The sequence below is a fragment of the Uloborus diversus genome, chromosome 9, assembly GCF_026930045.1.
Source record: "Uloborus diversus isolate 005 chromosome 9, Udiv.v.3.1, whole genome shotgun sequence".
NCBI lineage: Eukaryota > Metazoa > Arthropoda > Arachnida > Araneae > Uloboridae > Uloborus > Uloborus diversus.
This window is the reverse complement of record NC_072739.1, coordinates 11,386,922-11,403,777: the sequence shown is the minus strand read 5'-3', so window position 1 is coordinate 11,403,777 and position 16,856 is coordinate 11,386,922. Positions and strand designations below refer to the sequence as shown.

At 31.5% G+C, this 16,856-nt stretch overlaps 1 protein-coding gene across 2 annotated transcripts in view; it reads right to left on the bottom strand.

Moving 5' to 3' along the window:
• Positions 1–6,878: 6,878 nt before the first annotated feature.
• LOC129229694 (uncharacterized protein F21D5.5-like) overlaps positions 6,879–16,856 on the bottom strand; it is a 33,892-nt gene continuing 23,914 nt past the window's right edge. The window contains exons 12-15 of one of the 2 annotated variants that reach the window (XM_054864056.1): positions 16,015–16,124; positions 14,209–14,296; positions 11,605–11,672; positions 6,879–7,038 (exon numbers count right to left, since the gene is read on the bottom strand). In XM_054864056.1, the coding sequence (XP_054720031.1) occupies positions 6,915–7,038; positions 11,605–11,672; positions 14,209–14,296; positions 16,015–16,124 (390 nt within the window). In that variant the 3' untranslated portion in view covers positions 6,879–6,914. Of the gene's footprint in view, positions 7,039–11,604; positions 11,673–14,208; positions 14,297–16,014; positions 16,125–16,856 lie in introns of those variants that run through there. The other variant, XR_008581114.1, reaches the window with a different exon arrangement.

Below are 16,856 nucleotides of genomic sequence, written 5' to 3'. Positions count from 1 at the left end.
GATCTGCCTTTTCTAAGAATTTCCACCTGATAAGCAACAAAAGCAGGGGACAGAGGGAGTGGTCAGTACACTTGAGTCCACCTTCACCCTTTTTCTCACTGTTTACACACCTCTTGATTCCCGGAAGAAAAATGAAAGAATTTTAGACAAGCTATCCTACCGGCAGCGAAACAGTGGGCTTTGCCCCGCGGCCTGCAAAAATCAGTACCAGTACCGATAGGGGTTTGCTCCCCACCTTGAGCTCGTGTTTCGGGAGCGGCATCGCAGTTTAGTTCACATTTTTATTAGTTTCGCCTCGCATACCGTTTTTTTGTCACGTTATCACAAAAAAGATAGTGAGTCAGTTTGACATTTAAATATGAATAATATGGAAGGTGCTACAGACATAACTATAAAAAAGGTTACTAAGGTAAGCAAATTGTTCAGATCAAATGATTTCAACTTTCCAGAAACTTATCTTATTTTAAGATATCTGACTTCTTAAGGCACAATGTACAGAATTTCCAGCGGAGTCCTTTGAAACTGGTTGATTAAAATAAACTTGCAAAATATAACGTGAAAGTTAAACTAAAAGACCAAGTGATCGTGTTCTTCATTCATTGCAATTACCTACAAAAAAAAAAAAAAAAAAACTCCGGGGAGGGGGGGGGGGATCCCCATTTACAAACAAATTAATTAATTTATTTTTTTTACTCCGTCGTTTATTTCTCTCTTTTATCATTTTTCACTCCTTCATAAAAAGTTAAGCCCCGAACAAAGAAAAATTTTTAAAGACTTCCCAAAAGTCTATGTAGTTACAAAACAAGAAACAGTCCTAAATTAATTCTCGAGGGATCATGAACGTACATATATTTCGGGTTTAAATTCTATGTTTCGATCAAAAGGTACCATCAGATCGCAAAAATGTCATTGCTCGATGATCTATCGGAACCGAAAGTAATCTTTTGCCAGATAGAGACCCTGTAGCGCCCGAAATATTATTCAAACAAATTTTTTATTTATTTTTGATGGGAAATATTATCAAAAGAAACAACATAAATCGGTGGCGTACTCAGAAATTATTTTTGTAGGCGCAAATCATTGCTGTGATAAAAAACGCAATTTTTAGAACTCACTGCAAAAAATGAAAAAAAAAAAAAAATGTGCTCGTTACTTTGTTTCATTTTGAACAGTCAGGGATATATTTTTTTCATGAAGTTATAAAACTGCAAGGATAAATATCATTCAAAGAATACTAAATGTACAGGAACATTACAGGAACAAAAATTCACATAAATCAAAATCGGTGAAATCTTCACTATTATAATGTTCCTAAAATCTTTCAATGATTATTACACGTTACTACGTAAAAATCAGTTTCAAAAAATGCGAGTTCATTGAAATGAAAAATTTTGAACATAATACTTTACGAAGTTAGAGATATTCAAATTTCTTGCTTTCCTAATTTACGATTTTTTTGTCACATACAGATATATTTTCATGCCAAAATTGTAACATTTTATTCATTATTTTTCATTTATTGAAAAAACTCCTACAATATTTTATAGTTTCTCTCAAAGACTTTTACTAAAATTTATCTGAACAATAAAATATATAACGAACACTCCATTTTAACACATTTCCAACGTTCTGTTTCTCCACCCTCCTGTTTCATCTTTTTCCCTTTTTCTAGTTCTCAGAAAATACGAGAGTCTTCTAAATGCTACGCTGCCAAAGTCCTCCCTTTCCTTCAAAATTATTACAGAGCACCTAAAATTTTGTTTTCAGGACTCGGTTCCCTGAAAATTTCCGAAAGAGAGTCCCTGAATACCTTGTTCTCCAACAACATGGGAAATTAAATAATATTCCCCTTTCTGGGAATTCAATTTCAAAAAATTGCTCGGTGCATAACCAAGGCCTGATTACCTCACAGGCCAATTAGACCTCGGTCTAATTGGCCTGGCCTAAGGGGCCCTATCTTTCTAAGGGGCCCCAAATTACTGAAAGAATTATGCATAACATTACAACTATACGAAAAAACTCCATGTATTTTTAAAAGTAATAATAATAAAAAAAATGCATTTTATTTAGAAAAGAACTTCCTTAAAGGAGAATTTTTGTTAATTCTGCCACTAGCGAATTTACCATACCACAATTTCGAGTGCCCCGAAGGGGATTCGTGAATGCACATAATAAATAATTTACATAGTTCTGGGCCCCGAAAATGCATTCCGACAAGGCTAATAGAGTCTTCAGGGAGCCCTGAAATTATTGCAGGCCTAGGGCCTCACATTTTGTTATTTGGAACCTGCCCCTAACGCTGACAAATATCATCCGCAGTCGCATTTTTTAGAGATTATAATTTCGAAAAGAATAAGGAGAAGGAACCTCTGAACCTTTTTTGATAACATCATGGAAGAACGCAACAACCTAGGACAACTTTGAAAAATTACCAGAGTAGAGCCCTAGTACAGCCTTTTCCCCTGACATCATTGAAGATTGTCTACAATAGCGATTTTGGATCTTCAAATTAAAAATATTGAGAGAGAAATGTAAAGCGATTTGAAAATTCGATCGAGGACAATCCCTCGAGTCATATTACTAGTTTCACTAAATTCAACAAATATGGTATATAATCCGTTTTTAAGACATTAATTTCGAAAATTTTTCAAGGAAGTTTATTCGAACCTTTTCTCCCCTTAACATTCCAAAAATAGCTTAAAAACTCGTTTTTAGAACAACAATTTTGAAATTTTCCCTTATACGCGCTCATCTTCGAGTACTGACTGATCCCCTTTCAAAACCAGAGTTTTATCACCTCATTATCTCCATATACAATGTATTTATTAAATATGATTGAAAATTTTGCTGGGAAAGAGAGAGAGAGAGATGAAGAGAGAAAAGCTTTGAGAAGCTAATTTCTTATGGGGAAAAAATTTAAGTGCCCCCCCTAATTATTTTCTGGTTATGGCATAATGTGTCTCAGTTCCCCCTACTTCCACCAAGTTCCTACGCCTCTGGTTACAGACATACAGACAGGCATTCACATGATTTAACAGTAGATCAGGGGTCCTCAACCTTTTCCCACCCGGAAGCACTTTCTAGAATACCAGTCGAAAGGCAGTCACCATTTTTTTCAAGTGAATTAATAATTTGATAGTATAATTTAATGCATAAAAATATACTTAATATTCTTGTGTAAAATAAATAATTATTAATCAATGCATACAAAATTTAAAATGAATAAATTTTCTTTTCAAAGTATAAATCTCAGAGTCAGTTTCAATTTTTGCAAATTCCATTTGCTTCATATTTATAAAGTATGATGATATTCACGCTTCAAACAAGTATGTGGAACTTCAGCACAATGTTATTTTATGTGCTGCACTTTTCAAGAATTGAATTTTGTTTTTATCGATTGTGTTTTGAAATTTCTCACATGATATAATTAAAATTTAGTACAATGTAGAAAATCGATAGTTTTATTTTCAGTTATTCTCTCCTTACTTGGACAAGCTCTGAAATGTGTAAATTTTAAATTTACTTAGTATAAGTAAAAGGATTAACAAATAATGGTGTTCATTGACTCGATGATACAAAGAAAAGTTTAAAATGTTTTTCAAAGGGGATCGGTCACATTTTGCTTTGTGGTTTTAATGTGTTGAACTTCATTCCTACCTTTTGTAGATAACAGTAGAAATTAGAAAACATTCCCATAGCATTTTTTCAAAAACTGAAATATTTTTATGGCTGTGATTCAGTGACCGGCACACATAAAACAAATTGGTGGGCACAATGGAGCCCGCGGGCATAGGGTAGGGGACAAGGGGTATAGACAATGCCTTTTGATGTTATTACATTTGACAAAAAATAATCTATTAAGTTAATCCATTGCTGTAAACTAGTTTAACATTGCAATTTGAAATGGAAAAAACTTCAAAAAATAAATAAATAATAAATTTGATGCATATGTGTAAACCAAATTACTTCCAAGTAAGTTTTAACTAAACAAAAAAACTAAGTATTGATTAGTGATGAAATCTGGAAAAAAACGAAATTTTTTGTGATAGTACCTTTTTTACTACAAATCAGGAAGAAAAAAGAGAGCACCTATTTCTTTTTGTTATAATTCCAAACACGTGTTGTATCTTTGATAAGCCGAATTAATGTACCACTGTAATACTGGTGTAGTAAATCAATTATTTAATAAAAACAAATTCAAATGCAATATTTCATGAAACTAAATTAATGTTAAAAATTCATATAATTGCAGACATGTGTTTCAGGAGTAAAATGAACTCCTATTTCGTTGAAAAGATGAGACCTACTTTTTGAAAAAACATCCAACAAAAGTATTTGTAAGCTTACACGCACTGAAAAAGAGGTTCCTTGTAATCCTGAAACATATGTTTATACTTGGTTTCAATTTTGTGCATTTGTAATGCTATTTCACTTACTTTTTAGTACTAAGATATTTATATGTTTCTCCAATAGTTGATATCCACTCTCTAAGGAATTTTAGTTATCTTCAATTTCGGGAACTTAAGATAATGTAGTACAAAAGATATTTTTTTCTTTGACTTGAGCATTTTTGATTTCAGGAAGTGGTCAAAAGATGCCCGTATAGGGCACATGCGATAATAGGATTCATTTCAGAAAAAGATGTCACACTTGTTTTGCAGAACAAGAGGTTTTTTTTTTCATTGAAGGGAAAAAAATAGTTCTATGTCAAAATAATGCATAACTGTTTTATTCAATTAATGATGGTAAGTTGTGGTCTAACTTATTAATTCAGCACAAATAAAATTAGCACAACCTAAATCATTTTACTAATTTATTTTCAATGAACTACATTAATGTATAGAGATATTTCAATTTCTCTTCCCATTTTGTGATAACTTTATATTGCTGTTTTTCTATATAGGAAGTCAATGCTCTATTTAGTTTTCTAGGATCTGATGCTTTTTGTCAAGTTACAAGTTTTTTTTTTTTTTTTTATAAATAAATGCCTAATATTTATCCTAACTTCAGCTTGAATTTTAAAAAAAGTGGGAAAAAAAATAATAATACTACCCACACAAAAGATATTGGGTATTGTTTCTACAACAAAAACTCCTATGTTATTTTGACAACAAGCAGATATTTTTTATACGGATAGCAAGCACTGTTTTACCTTGAAATAAGTAATTGACTTTTGCAAATGCAAATGATGTGTTTATGGTAAAAATATTGCAAAAAAATTCAACATTGTTTTTTCAACAACAAGAATATTTTAAACACTTTAATAAAATAAAAGAAGTTGTTACAAAATGTTATGGTTTCAAGAAAGTGTAATAAACTTCTTGAGAAGGTTGATTGTGATTCAGAATTTATAGTACAACCTCTACTGTCCAAAATAAGTGGAACCAAAGACAATTTGGAAAATTTAAAATTCAGGTAGTAAGCAAAACAAATTCTTAAATAAGCACTTTTTTCCTCATAAAAAAACAATTTTGGGTTAAAAAAAATATACATAGAATTGCTTACAAGACATTAAAAAAATGTATTAATAATTTTTCTCATCATTTTTTAAGACATAATTGTTTTGTTGTCTTTTGTTTTAAACACATGTGGAGTTTGAATGAAGCTTGGTCATGCAAACACTTTACCTTTAACATTAATGCTTCAATTAAAGTGGTGTCTGGCTGGCACTCAAAATACACCATGGTGTTGTAAGATTACGATCCCAACAAAACATAAATGTAAAAAAGGAGTAAAGTCTGGTCTAAATAAGTTTCGGGGTAAGCGGTGTCACCGACAAAAGAGTTCAGATCAAAACGGGTACTGAGTTTCATAGCAGTTCCTCACAGATGCTGGATTTCCCCTTGTTCTTCAATTCATTTAGAAATTTTTTTTTACTTTCTTTGACATTGGATTTAAAACTTGACAAGTTACTTTATAATTTGAATAGTCAACTGTTTTGAAAACAATTTACTGGTGACTAAAACTTGCCACAAGATGGATCAATTTTTATTTTAACGAAACTTAAAGTATTATTTAAAGCCCCATTTTGTTTAGAAAATAAATAGTTAATTAAAAACTTTAACAGCCTTGTTTTGGCAACGTTTGAAGAGCTCATTTGTTTTGACGTATTTGACCAAACATTTTGCAATCCCGCTGTGAAGCGATCATGCCGTGATGCTCAGAAAAAATAGAGTAGTTTTTTGCTATATTAATGTAGTTTTTTGACTTTTTAGATTTTTCCCATTACATATGCATGAAAATCTATCTTTATGCCAAACTTCAAGTACGTGGGACGCTTGGAAGTTTGTAAACATTTTGATGAGTGAGTAAGTCAGTAAGTGTAAAAAATGACTTTTCATATCTTAATTATTCCATAACTATAACAGGTATAGTCATGAAATTAAGAATTTTAAGTCTTCTAGGCAGCCCTATTAGACAAAGAATTTCAAGAATGTAGGTCTAATAGTTTTTGAGAAATGAGGGGGTCAAAAGTAGCTTGAAATGGTTCATGTAAGATACACTGGCAGATGCGTCGCCTGATTTCTGAACTTGTCTGACACCCTGCCGTGTGTCTAAATTGTTTATTCTACCATCTACACAGGAGCTGCACATTTAACGAATGAAAAAGTGAATGTTTGGCATACATATAATTATGTTGTTGCTATCATATTTTTAAATCATTATTTATGAGAAGGCAAAATTTCTTTAAAAAGTAAGCTAATTTGATCTGGATTACCCAGAGATACGGATCAACAAAGGTCCAATAAACAATGTTCAACTTAAATGCAATTAAAATTCAAACAAAATATTTCTGTTTATAATAGGTGAAATACTTTATGAATAGAAAAGCAGAATGAAAAATAATAATTTTTATTTTATGATAAACTTTCCTGAACTATTTACAAAAGTATTGTTTCAAATGCATCACAAAGCTATTTTTCTAGTAGAAATCTCTTAAATAACTTTTCCTCATGCTTGTTTTTAAACTTAGGAACAAAATTTACATTTACAATTTCAGTGAAGCCTTCTCTCAGAGTTGGTTCTTTAAACTTTGACCTGTGGACAGATAGAACATAAAAACATTACAAAACACCAAAGTCAGAAATCATTAAACAAAACAGATTATTAACTTAAAGCATTGCTTAATTTTTCATAAAAATGTTTGCAAATTTTAGAATTGAACAAGCTATCTAGACAAGGGTGTCATGAATTTAGATTAGAGCTTCTCAACCTTTTTTGGTCAGCAGATTGGCAAAAAATTGTGAAAAAAAAAATTGCAGGCCGGTGATGCTTTTTTTTTTTTTTTTTGCTGAAAAAGAAGGGGATGACTCGGGTAATATTTAAAACTTTTGGAAAAAAACTTATGAACCAGTGAGGTTTTTTTTTTCTAGTTTGTGAAAAAATACTAATGATAAATTAAAAATTAAATTAACAATACTTTACTCTGTATTAAAGAAGTACAGTACCTGTCAATAATAAAATCACTGGGTTATAAAATCAGTCGCTTTTTAAAATCAAATCAGGAAGAACAGAATCATTACAATATCAAAACATGTTAAAACTATCCTTTAATAAAATAACGATCACTGTTTTATAAAATCAAACTTTTGAACAACAAACATAGAGATCAAGAAGCACCAAGCAGTTTTTTGCTCATTTTTAAAATGCCAACTTTTTTTTTTTTTGAAACACTTAAAAATGAATGAAGTAACTTTTTTTTTCAGGTATTTAAATTTCAAAAGTTTTCATTTTTCAAATGAGTGTAGGTATGCTGGTTTATAAAATCAGTCACTTTATAAAATCAAATGTCCTCAGAACAAATGTGATTTTAATAAGCGGCCGGCACTGTATCATAAAAATATTTGAATGTAAAGACAAGTAATTATTGTAATAATTATAAATACATTTGTGATATCAAAGGAAATGCAAGGATTAATCACCAAATTCACATGAAAAATTAAAATGTTGTATAGGTATTATTGTTTTACTTATTATTTTATTTCAATTTCAATGTGAACGGGCAAAACTTTTTGAGGACCGGTTAAATTTTTTTGTGCCAGTCCGCTAAACCACTGGTTTAGAATCACTGATCTAGATGCATTTGATGGGTTTTGTGCAAGTTAATCAAAACAAAGTAGATGTTTTCAGTCCTTAATTTTCAGCCTAATTTGCATAAAAGTTTATGGGAGCTCAGCTGATGTACTTTTTTTTCCATTTTTAAGAGATTTTTTTAAATATTAGATCCAATGGAATTGTGCAGTCTTTTTTGTGTAATTCCCCCCCCCCCCCCTTTTTTTGCGCAAAATTTTTTTGTGCAGTATATGAAAATTTCAATCAGATTAGGACTCAATTGAAGAAATTCATTTTAAAATGGACAAAATTCCTTTTAAAACAAACAGGTTTTTACATGTGACTTTTTTTTTGTGCGGTTTCTATCTACTGCACAAAAATAGGTTTGAATGTATAGTAAGAGAAGTGCACACTGTTTGTAGAAACACAGACAAAAAAAAATCACAAAATTCCTCATTAATACTGTTGACAAATACAGGATTCTACTTTCAGATCAAATATAAAATTAAGTTTTTTCAAGAACATAAAAAACATTAAATGTTCCTAAACTTAATGTGTTCATAAAATGAATTAATAAAAAAACATGATACAGTAAGCAATATGCACTGATAAAACATCATAATTTTAAAATCTCAAATAATTAGAGTCACTGTTCTTGAAGATTGCTTACTACCAACAACAAATTAGGGCAGTTTTTATTATAGGATTTTTTAAGTTATCAAGTACTGACCAGGGCTCCTTATAGAGCACGAGGACATGAGCATTGCACACTTTAAAAAATAAAAAAAACCTCACTCCAAAAATATTCCGATGTGGGACTTTCTTATGGTTTTATCACGTCTGCAAAATTAAATAATATGATCTTTTAAGAAATATCTCTCAATTTTTAAAAATCTCACTCTAATTTCAACATAGGTGAGATTTTTTCCTCTAATGGGAACCCTGGTACAGTACAAATTGTAAAAGTATGAAAGCTTATTTAATTTTGAAAGGAAAAGAGAAATGAAAAATAAGTTTAGCAATATACTTATGAATTTTTGCATCAGAAAAATCCACCCATTCCTTTAATTTACCAATGCTAACAAAAAAAGGGAAGAAACTGGGGAAATTCTTTAGGTGCCAGTGGTTGTAAGTATTAATTTCATTAGAAGCGACTTTAAATGCTTTTAGGGAGGACTTTTAGGAAGCCACCTTTTTCATACTCAAAGAGCAAAGCAATGTATTTCTTAAAATTCATTGGAGTTAAGTTAGTCTAAATACATTATTAACTACAAGTAATACATCTACATAAATAAAACAAAGAATATGTGTGTATATACATGTGTTTATGTGTTCCGTTTCATCGGATCTGGACCAAATTTGGCAGGAAGGTACTTGGGCACCCGAGAAAGAATGTAGGGGGTTTTCAAAAGCCAAAAAAGAACCGAACCATTTAACTTTCAATTTTAAAAGGCATTAAATGACTCTTTCCACCCGAAATAGTTATCGGATCAGTTCAATTTTGGCGCCATTCGAAAGTCCGAGAAAAATTCCCAGAGTTCATTCACTTCCTTTGAATTTCAAAAAAAAAAAAAAAAGCTGTAAAATAACGGGGACAAATTAAAAACCACTGCTGAGCCTAATGAAATAGAAATTTTATATCAGGAAAACTATTGTTTGCGCAACCTCATTTTAAATTAGAGTTCAGAAGGTTGCCACTTTTTTTTCTCAGCTGTAACTAAATAATTTTTTATTTATTTATTTATTTATTTATTTATTTATTTTTTTTTTGAGGTAAAATTTCTCCTTTTGATAATTATTTGGCGATTTATCTTCTTTCTTTTTTTTAGGATTTTAATTGTATTTATGCAGTGTTGTGGGGACTTTTGATTTGCAGTTTTCTTTCTTTGAGAATGATTATTTTGACGGGAAAGTTTGTAGTAATTTTTTTCTCTGATTGAAGCCTGATTGTTGAATACGCGTCCCTTGACAAAACTTTTATTTTCAGGGTAGACCATGCAAAGCCGGGCAATGCAGCTAGTTGTTAATAAATCAAAACATAAAGGCTACATCTGGGTTTTGGTGTGAAAGATTTTACCAACTTAATGCCTTTTGTACACTTGAAAGTCATGAACTTATTTTTTGAGGAGGCGATTTGATTTTTTTTAATTGTCTTCTTTTTTCCATTTAGGTGGCCAGTGGCAATCGCTAATTAACTTCTCTACTCATGCCTACAATTTAGATTAATTGAAATTTAAAGTAGTTCAGCATGAGACTTTATTATATACTAGCTGTACCCGTACGGCAATGCCCGTGCTAAGAATTTAAAGGAAGTCTGTTGAATAAAAGAATCCCCCCCTCCCCCCTGTTTTTATGCAAAGTTTGGCGCCTATGGCAGTAAGCAATTGCGATTTAAAATCACGGTACATCTAGGACACAAAGGAAATCCCGTATCCCGTATGAAAAAGGATTCAACTCCCCAGCAGAAAAACAACACAATTAAAAAACTCGATACATCTAGGACAATAAGGAAATCCCGCACCCCGTATGAAAAATTTAACTATAGAAAAGCTATCATCTGAGAAAAGGAAGAAAAAAACTCTAGAATTAAATACCCCCCCCCCTCCCTTCTGATGTCAAATAATCAGTAATCATATTTTTTCACTAAAATGCATGAACACCCTTTGAAAACCTAAATGCAATCCTTTGAAATCTAAAATATTTTGCCAAATGAACAAATAATCCGCAACTACATTGTTTATCGCCAAATTCGTCAAGAGACTTTCAAATTAAAATGAAAATCAATTAACATTTGCACAATGAATTTAACAAAAATGTCAACAGTGCAATAACCGAATCAAGAATTCACTGGTTCTACTATTCGAACGCAACCGTATACCGAAGATGACGTAATTGCAGAAACAAAAATCAAGTTTAGCCTTGAAAATTGGCTCAATTAGGATCGCAATTAGAATCGCTTATATCTCCTGTTCTAATTAATTGAGAGAAATAGAACAAACATCATCTTGTTCGGAAAGGAAACCTCTTTCCAATGACATATAATGTTAGGGGGTGGGGGGATTTTTACCCCCTAACCAGTCAAAAAACGTGAAATTTCAGCTTAATTAGTTAATTATGAAAAAACTAATTAGAAATTTAGAATTCAGGCTTTGAGGTGCAGACCCCCGGGGTATATTCGAATTTTGTGTCAAGTTTCAGAGCTGTAGGTGCTATGGGGGCCTCTGGCCATCGAGTACAGAGAAAAAAAGAAAGAAACACTGTCTGCTTCATATATATAGACAATTCATGTGTTGGCATAAACCAACAGGAAAACATGAAATGTAAAAGCACATGTGATCCTCACTGAAGATTGATAGACAGCTAAAGACACAATTGGAACTAAAATATTTCATTTGTTTTTGCAACCTTCAACCCCCACTCCTCCCCTCAGGAACTTGTTTTTCTGGAGTTAAAGTAATAGAAAATATAAGAGCTAAAATCAGGTCAAACACAAATTTTGAATCACAAAGAACATCCTGATAAACTAAATAAGATAAAACAAAAATTACTTACTTGTAGCCATTCAAAACCATGTCATTGACCCCAACATGCTTTTCATCTGGATTTGATAACTCTCGATACTAGCAAAAGACATAAATTACTTTAATTCTATTGAAAAATAAAGTTTTAAAATAAATAAAGTTATACTTCAAAATAGTATATCTAAAGTGCAACACATTTGACAAAGCATTTTATAGAATCTGAAAAATCAGAAAGACATTTTTCTTACAAGAGAATTATAAAACTCAAACTATAAGGCACCTAATTCTTTATATTCAGAAATGAATTTAAAGAAAAGATTATTACTTTAATCTATCTGAAAAATTAATAAATAAATAAAAAAGGGTTTAAAATTCACACTAGAGTAAAACAGGTAATTTGTTAACGAGATCACTATTTCTAAAATAAGAAACCAATAATTTATTTAAGTTTTATTTTCATTAAAGAAAAATAATCATATTTTTTTCTTTGGAAAACATTAAAAAATAACAAAAGCAAATATTTAAAACAAAAATTGTATTTATTCATTTATTGGAAAGAGGAGTTTCAAAAAAAAAAAATTTACTTTAACTTAAGGTATGCAAAGGAACGACCTTAACTTACAGTTTGGGGAGAAAAAATTCTCAATTTACTAAATGGCGCTCCAAATTTAACTGAATAATAACATACTGGCATGCACATATATGTGCATCTAATGCGAAAAGGGACATTTTGGCATTTCAAAATTGCAATCATAACTCCAAATTTATCAAATCGACAGACAAAATTTGCTGAATAAGGGCATTTTAAGGAGGTTGCAGTGACCTCCTATGACCTCTCTTTGGTGCACCCCTGGGTGTATATAAAAGTTTAATGCTTAATAAATGTTAGCAAATATTAGCATCAAGTGCAAAATGCATGCTGAAAAGACAAAACTATAACTAGTGGCTTATCGACTTCCATTTGCCCTCATAATCAGTTAAGTCAAAGGCGAGTGTTCGAATCCTGGCAAAGTCATGAACATTATTGATTAGTGCAGAGCTTCCTTGAATCATGCAGTGGCGCAGGACCATCATTTCAAATGTTTCTGGGGGGGGGGGGGGGGGTATATACTCAAAGAATATTAAACCAAAAACAGGATAAAACCAGGAGGTCCACTTACATGTAATAACATAAATTTCCCAAAGCCAGGAAAAGACGCAGAAAGGAGAGAAAGAATTTGGATGTTGCCAGTCTCAAAAATGGTGCAGGGGAGCGTGGGGGTTTTTGCGATACAATTATGAAAGAGGGGTGGAGGCGATTTTTGCTACACAATTATGGGAGAGAGGCATGGAGGCAATTTTTGTGATACAATTATGGGAGTTAGCTTTTCCGGAAGTATTGGCTTAAGGAGAAAGAATTTGGATGTTGCCAGTCTCGAAAATGGTGGAGGGGGGGCAGGGATTCTCGTGATACACTTATGGGAGGGGAGCATGGATGCGATTCTTGTAATACGATTATGGGAAATAGTTTTTCTGAAAGATGTTGGCCCAAAGAGAATTGTTGAAACCAGGTGCGAATTTTGCAGACAAAATATGTAGTTCTAAAAGCTTGTCGAAGACAGTTAAACCTTCTGCTATTAGGCTAAGTACTATTAGTTGTTCAAGATAATTAGTGAAAATTGAGTTTTTTTTTCTTTTTAAATCAAGTAGTAGCTCTTCTAGTGTTTGATTCTGTGTGGTTCATACAGTAGCATATCTCGGGGTTGGCAGGAGTGGCTCTCGTCTGGCTCTTGTCATTCCTAATGTTCACCAAGGGGCGCTTGGCCACATAGGTACAACACTGGCTTTATACAACTTTAAAAATGAAAGTCTCTTTTTTCTTTTTAGAACTAAACTTATGAATAATGTGCTGTGTATAGCAAAATAAGCTTGAATCAAGCTTATTTTGTAAAAATCAATGAATAATTTTAAAAAAAGGCTTAGTGAATGAATAAATAACTAATACTTTCAAGCTCTGGAATGTAAGAAATCAAAACGGAGTCATAATCGTGTCAGAAATCCAAGTGGAGTAAGAAATCCAAGTGCTTTATACAGATTTCTAATATGCTACAACAACTATCATTGATAAAGGGGTTCCTAATAACCCTAAAACATGCATCAACAAAATTTTTGCAGGGTTTTTTTATTATTATTTTTATTTTTACATTCAATGTTTCTACGGTAAGGCAAACTTTCTATTTCTCACATTGGATGATGCTTGAAATATTTCTAGAAGTTGGTATTTGATTTTGGCTACTCCAAGATAAAAGATATAACTTATTGACGATTATTGGTTTGATAAATTACAATTTTATTCTATTGTCAAATATTAAGAAACCTGTGTATAACAGTACAGTCTATAACAATAAAACTGTCTATAACAATATTTTCCTTGGTCCTCGCAAAAGGTCAGCATAAATAGTCAAACTGTCTATAACGATAACCTGTCTACAACAATATTTTTTTAGATCCCATCAGTATCGTTGTAGACAGGTTTTACTGTAATACTTTTCACAAAGATAAAATTTTAATTTTGAGACATTACAAGAGCATTTCAAGTGACAACAGAACTGATTAAATTAAAAAATACATCAGCAAAGTAGATAAAAATGCTTACTATATTATTATGTCGAGCTTGTTCTAAAGAGCATACAAAATGGAAGCATCTACATGGAACCCGGAATTTTTTAGAACAGTCAATGTATCTATAAAAAAAAGCAATAATAATTGAATAAGAGATAATAGATAAAGCATTAAAATGACACTCTGATTTAAATTTTCCGTTTATATGTTTTTGAAGGGACTGAGAAAAAGTGTATAACTGAAAAAACGTATAATAGGTATATGTTAATGTGTATTAAACTCCGCAGGGACGAATTTTAAAAATGTATAATTTATGAAAACATATAAAAGAGAAACGTATAAATGGTGCTTCACTGTATTCTGAAAAACAAAGCATCAGTTGTTTTATTTTATAAATAACATCTATTGGAATTGTTAAATAACAAGGTTGCCCACTCAAAGGAGGGGCACCCTTGTCAGACAATGCCATTGAAATTTTTTGGAAGGGTATTTTTTTTCATTTTTTGGGGGGGGGGGAGGGGGAGGGGGGGGGCAATGGCACTCTCATTCCCGCTGAGGGCTTTGTGGTATTTGGATAGCGTGAGCCATTGTTCTTGGGGGTGGTGGGGATAAGCACCTCTATGAATAATACTTATTTTTCAAAACGTCACGAAAATAAAATATCTTCTATGTATGGTTATGAATCAATTGAAAAAGTTGCTTGCAGAGGAGGCATATTTCAGGTCAGTCAATGAAAGGCATAAATTGATTTGCCACTTTTGGGAAAAATGTATTTCAGAATATGTAGAATTTTATTGAAGACTAATTTTAAACTTGGTGCATTAACAAATTTTGCACCTCAAAGCCAGACTAACATAAGTCATATTATAAGCACTTTGCTAGAGAATAAACATGTTTGTTTGGTGCATACAAAGGTTGGACTGTCACTCTTTTAACACTAGTAAATAATTACCATTTTTTCTTCTTTAATATAGAATTAAGTAGCTCAATGCGGAGACAGATTCTACAATGCAGTAATAACTTGGAAATCGCCATTTTTTGACTTAAATAAGTCTGGCTTTGATGACCGAAAATTAACGCTTAAGGGTCATTTTACCGTCACGTGCGGGACAAACATATGCTTAAATTTCATTAACATTTCGTCATATCTCTTAATATTTTAATGAAACAGGGGTAAGCAGTTTTTTTAATCATTACATTTGATACTAAGATACCACTGACACAATTGTATTTTTATTAAACAAATTTGTTATTTAAAAAAAATATTTTTACATGCGTCACATGCGGAACATCCGAAGTCACCTCTGGTAACTTGCTTATGAATTAGCTAATATTTTTGCTCTACTTATACAGCAATGACGAAACAAATTGTAGATTTTGAAAGCTATGGTTCCAACGTAAGGGAAATATGTCTCATTGGTTAGAAATAATTATTTAAACCATAGAAAAAAACATATGTATACGCCCATTCCATTGAAAATAGTCATTTTGACCCACATGTGACGGTTCCTATATTTCATAAAAAAGAAATAACTTTTGAAGAAAGTTTCTGTGTAAGAAGACTTGCATTTGTAATGTCTTAAGCAACAAAATTTTGTTCATCATCCTTTTAAATTATTTTTTATGAAATATTAGAAGCGTAACGTGCGGGACAAAATTACCGTTTTCCGTGGAATGGCCGATAATTAAAAACCAGAGTAAAATTTTCCTATTATATTTTTCTTTTTTTTTTAAACAAACTTTCAGTTTCACTTCCAATACCTAATTAGCAGTAAAATTAGTTTAGTGTATTACACAAAACTCGCACAATATTTTTTTTAATAAATATTTTAGAAAATACCTAGCTCTGCTTTCAACATCAGGATTTGTGTTATCGATCACTACTTTCAGTCCTTTAGAGAGGGCTTTTGTGCATTCTGAGACGCATTTCTGCCAAGAACCTAAACTGTCCTAAAAATGGAACAATACACGTGAGTATCATCATGAAAATTGCAAACAATCAGGGAAAAGTAAAGAAAGTATTAGAAGATGTCTAGCTGTCGATGTTAAAATTTCACTGTTGCTTTGTAATTGTTGAATTTAAATTACTTTGGCAAATAATTTATTTGTTAGATGCTTTTTCTCTGCACATTAATAAGTCTTACATGTACAAATCTTACAGCAGCCCTTCCTTATATCGTACTTGTCAAGAAACTAAAAGAGGGTATTCAATCCAAAACAGGAATATAACTGAATTAAACAAAATATTGATTCATCTGACATTCAAGTGATTGAGAAGTATCGTCAATAAACGTAGTTTACTAGTTGTTATATTTGGATGACTATTTAAATAGAAACATAATATTTTTTTTTAATATAAAAATATAATTAAAATATAGCTGTTTTTTTTGCCTAAATAAGGATTCAAACAATTATAACTCAATTTGTAGAAGATTCAGATGAACTTAAAAAAAAAAAACACACACACACACACACACACACACACATCAGTTTTATCATGGAAGAATGGAAGAAAATCTCTTTTCCTTAGAAATATGCCTTTAATAGTTTTCAAATTTAAATCAAAGTTTCATTACCTTTAATTCTTGGGGAGACAATGGAAAAGTGATATATATCCGAATGAGCTTTATAAAGAGGCGTTATTGTATTACCTGCATGAAATCACTTGTTTTCACAGAAAAT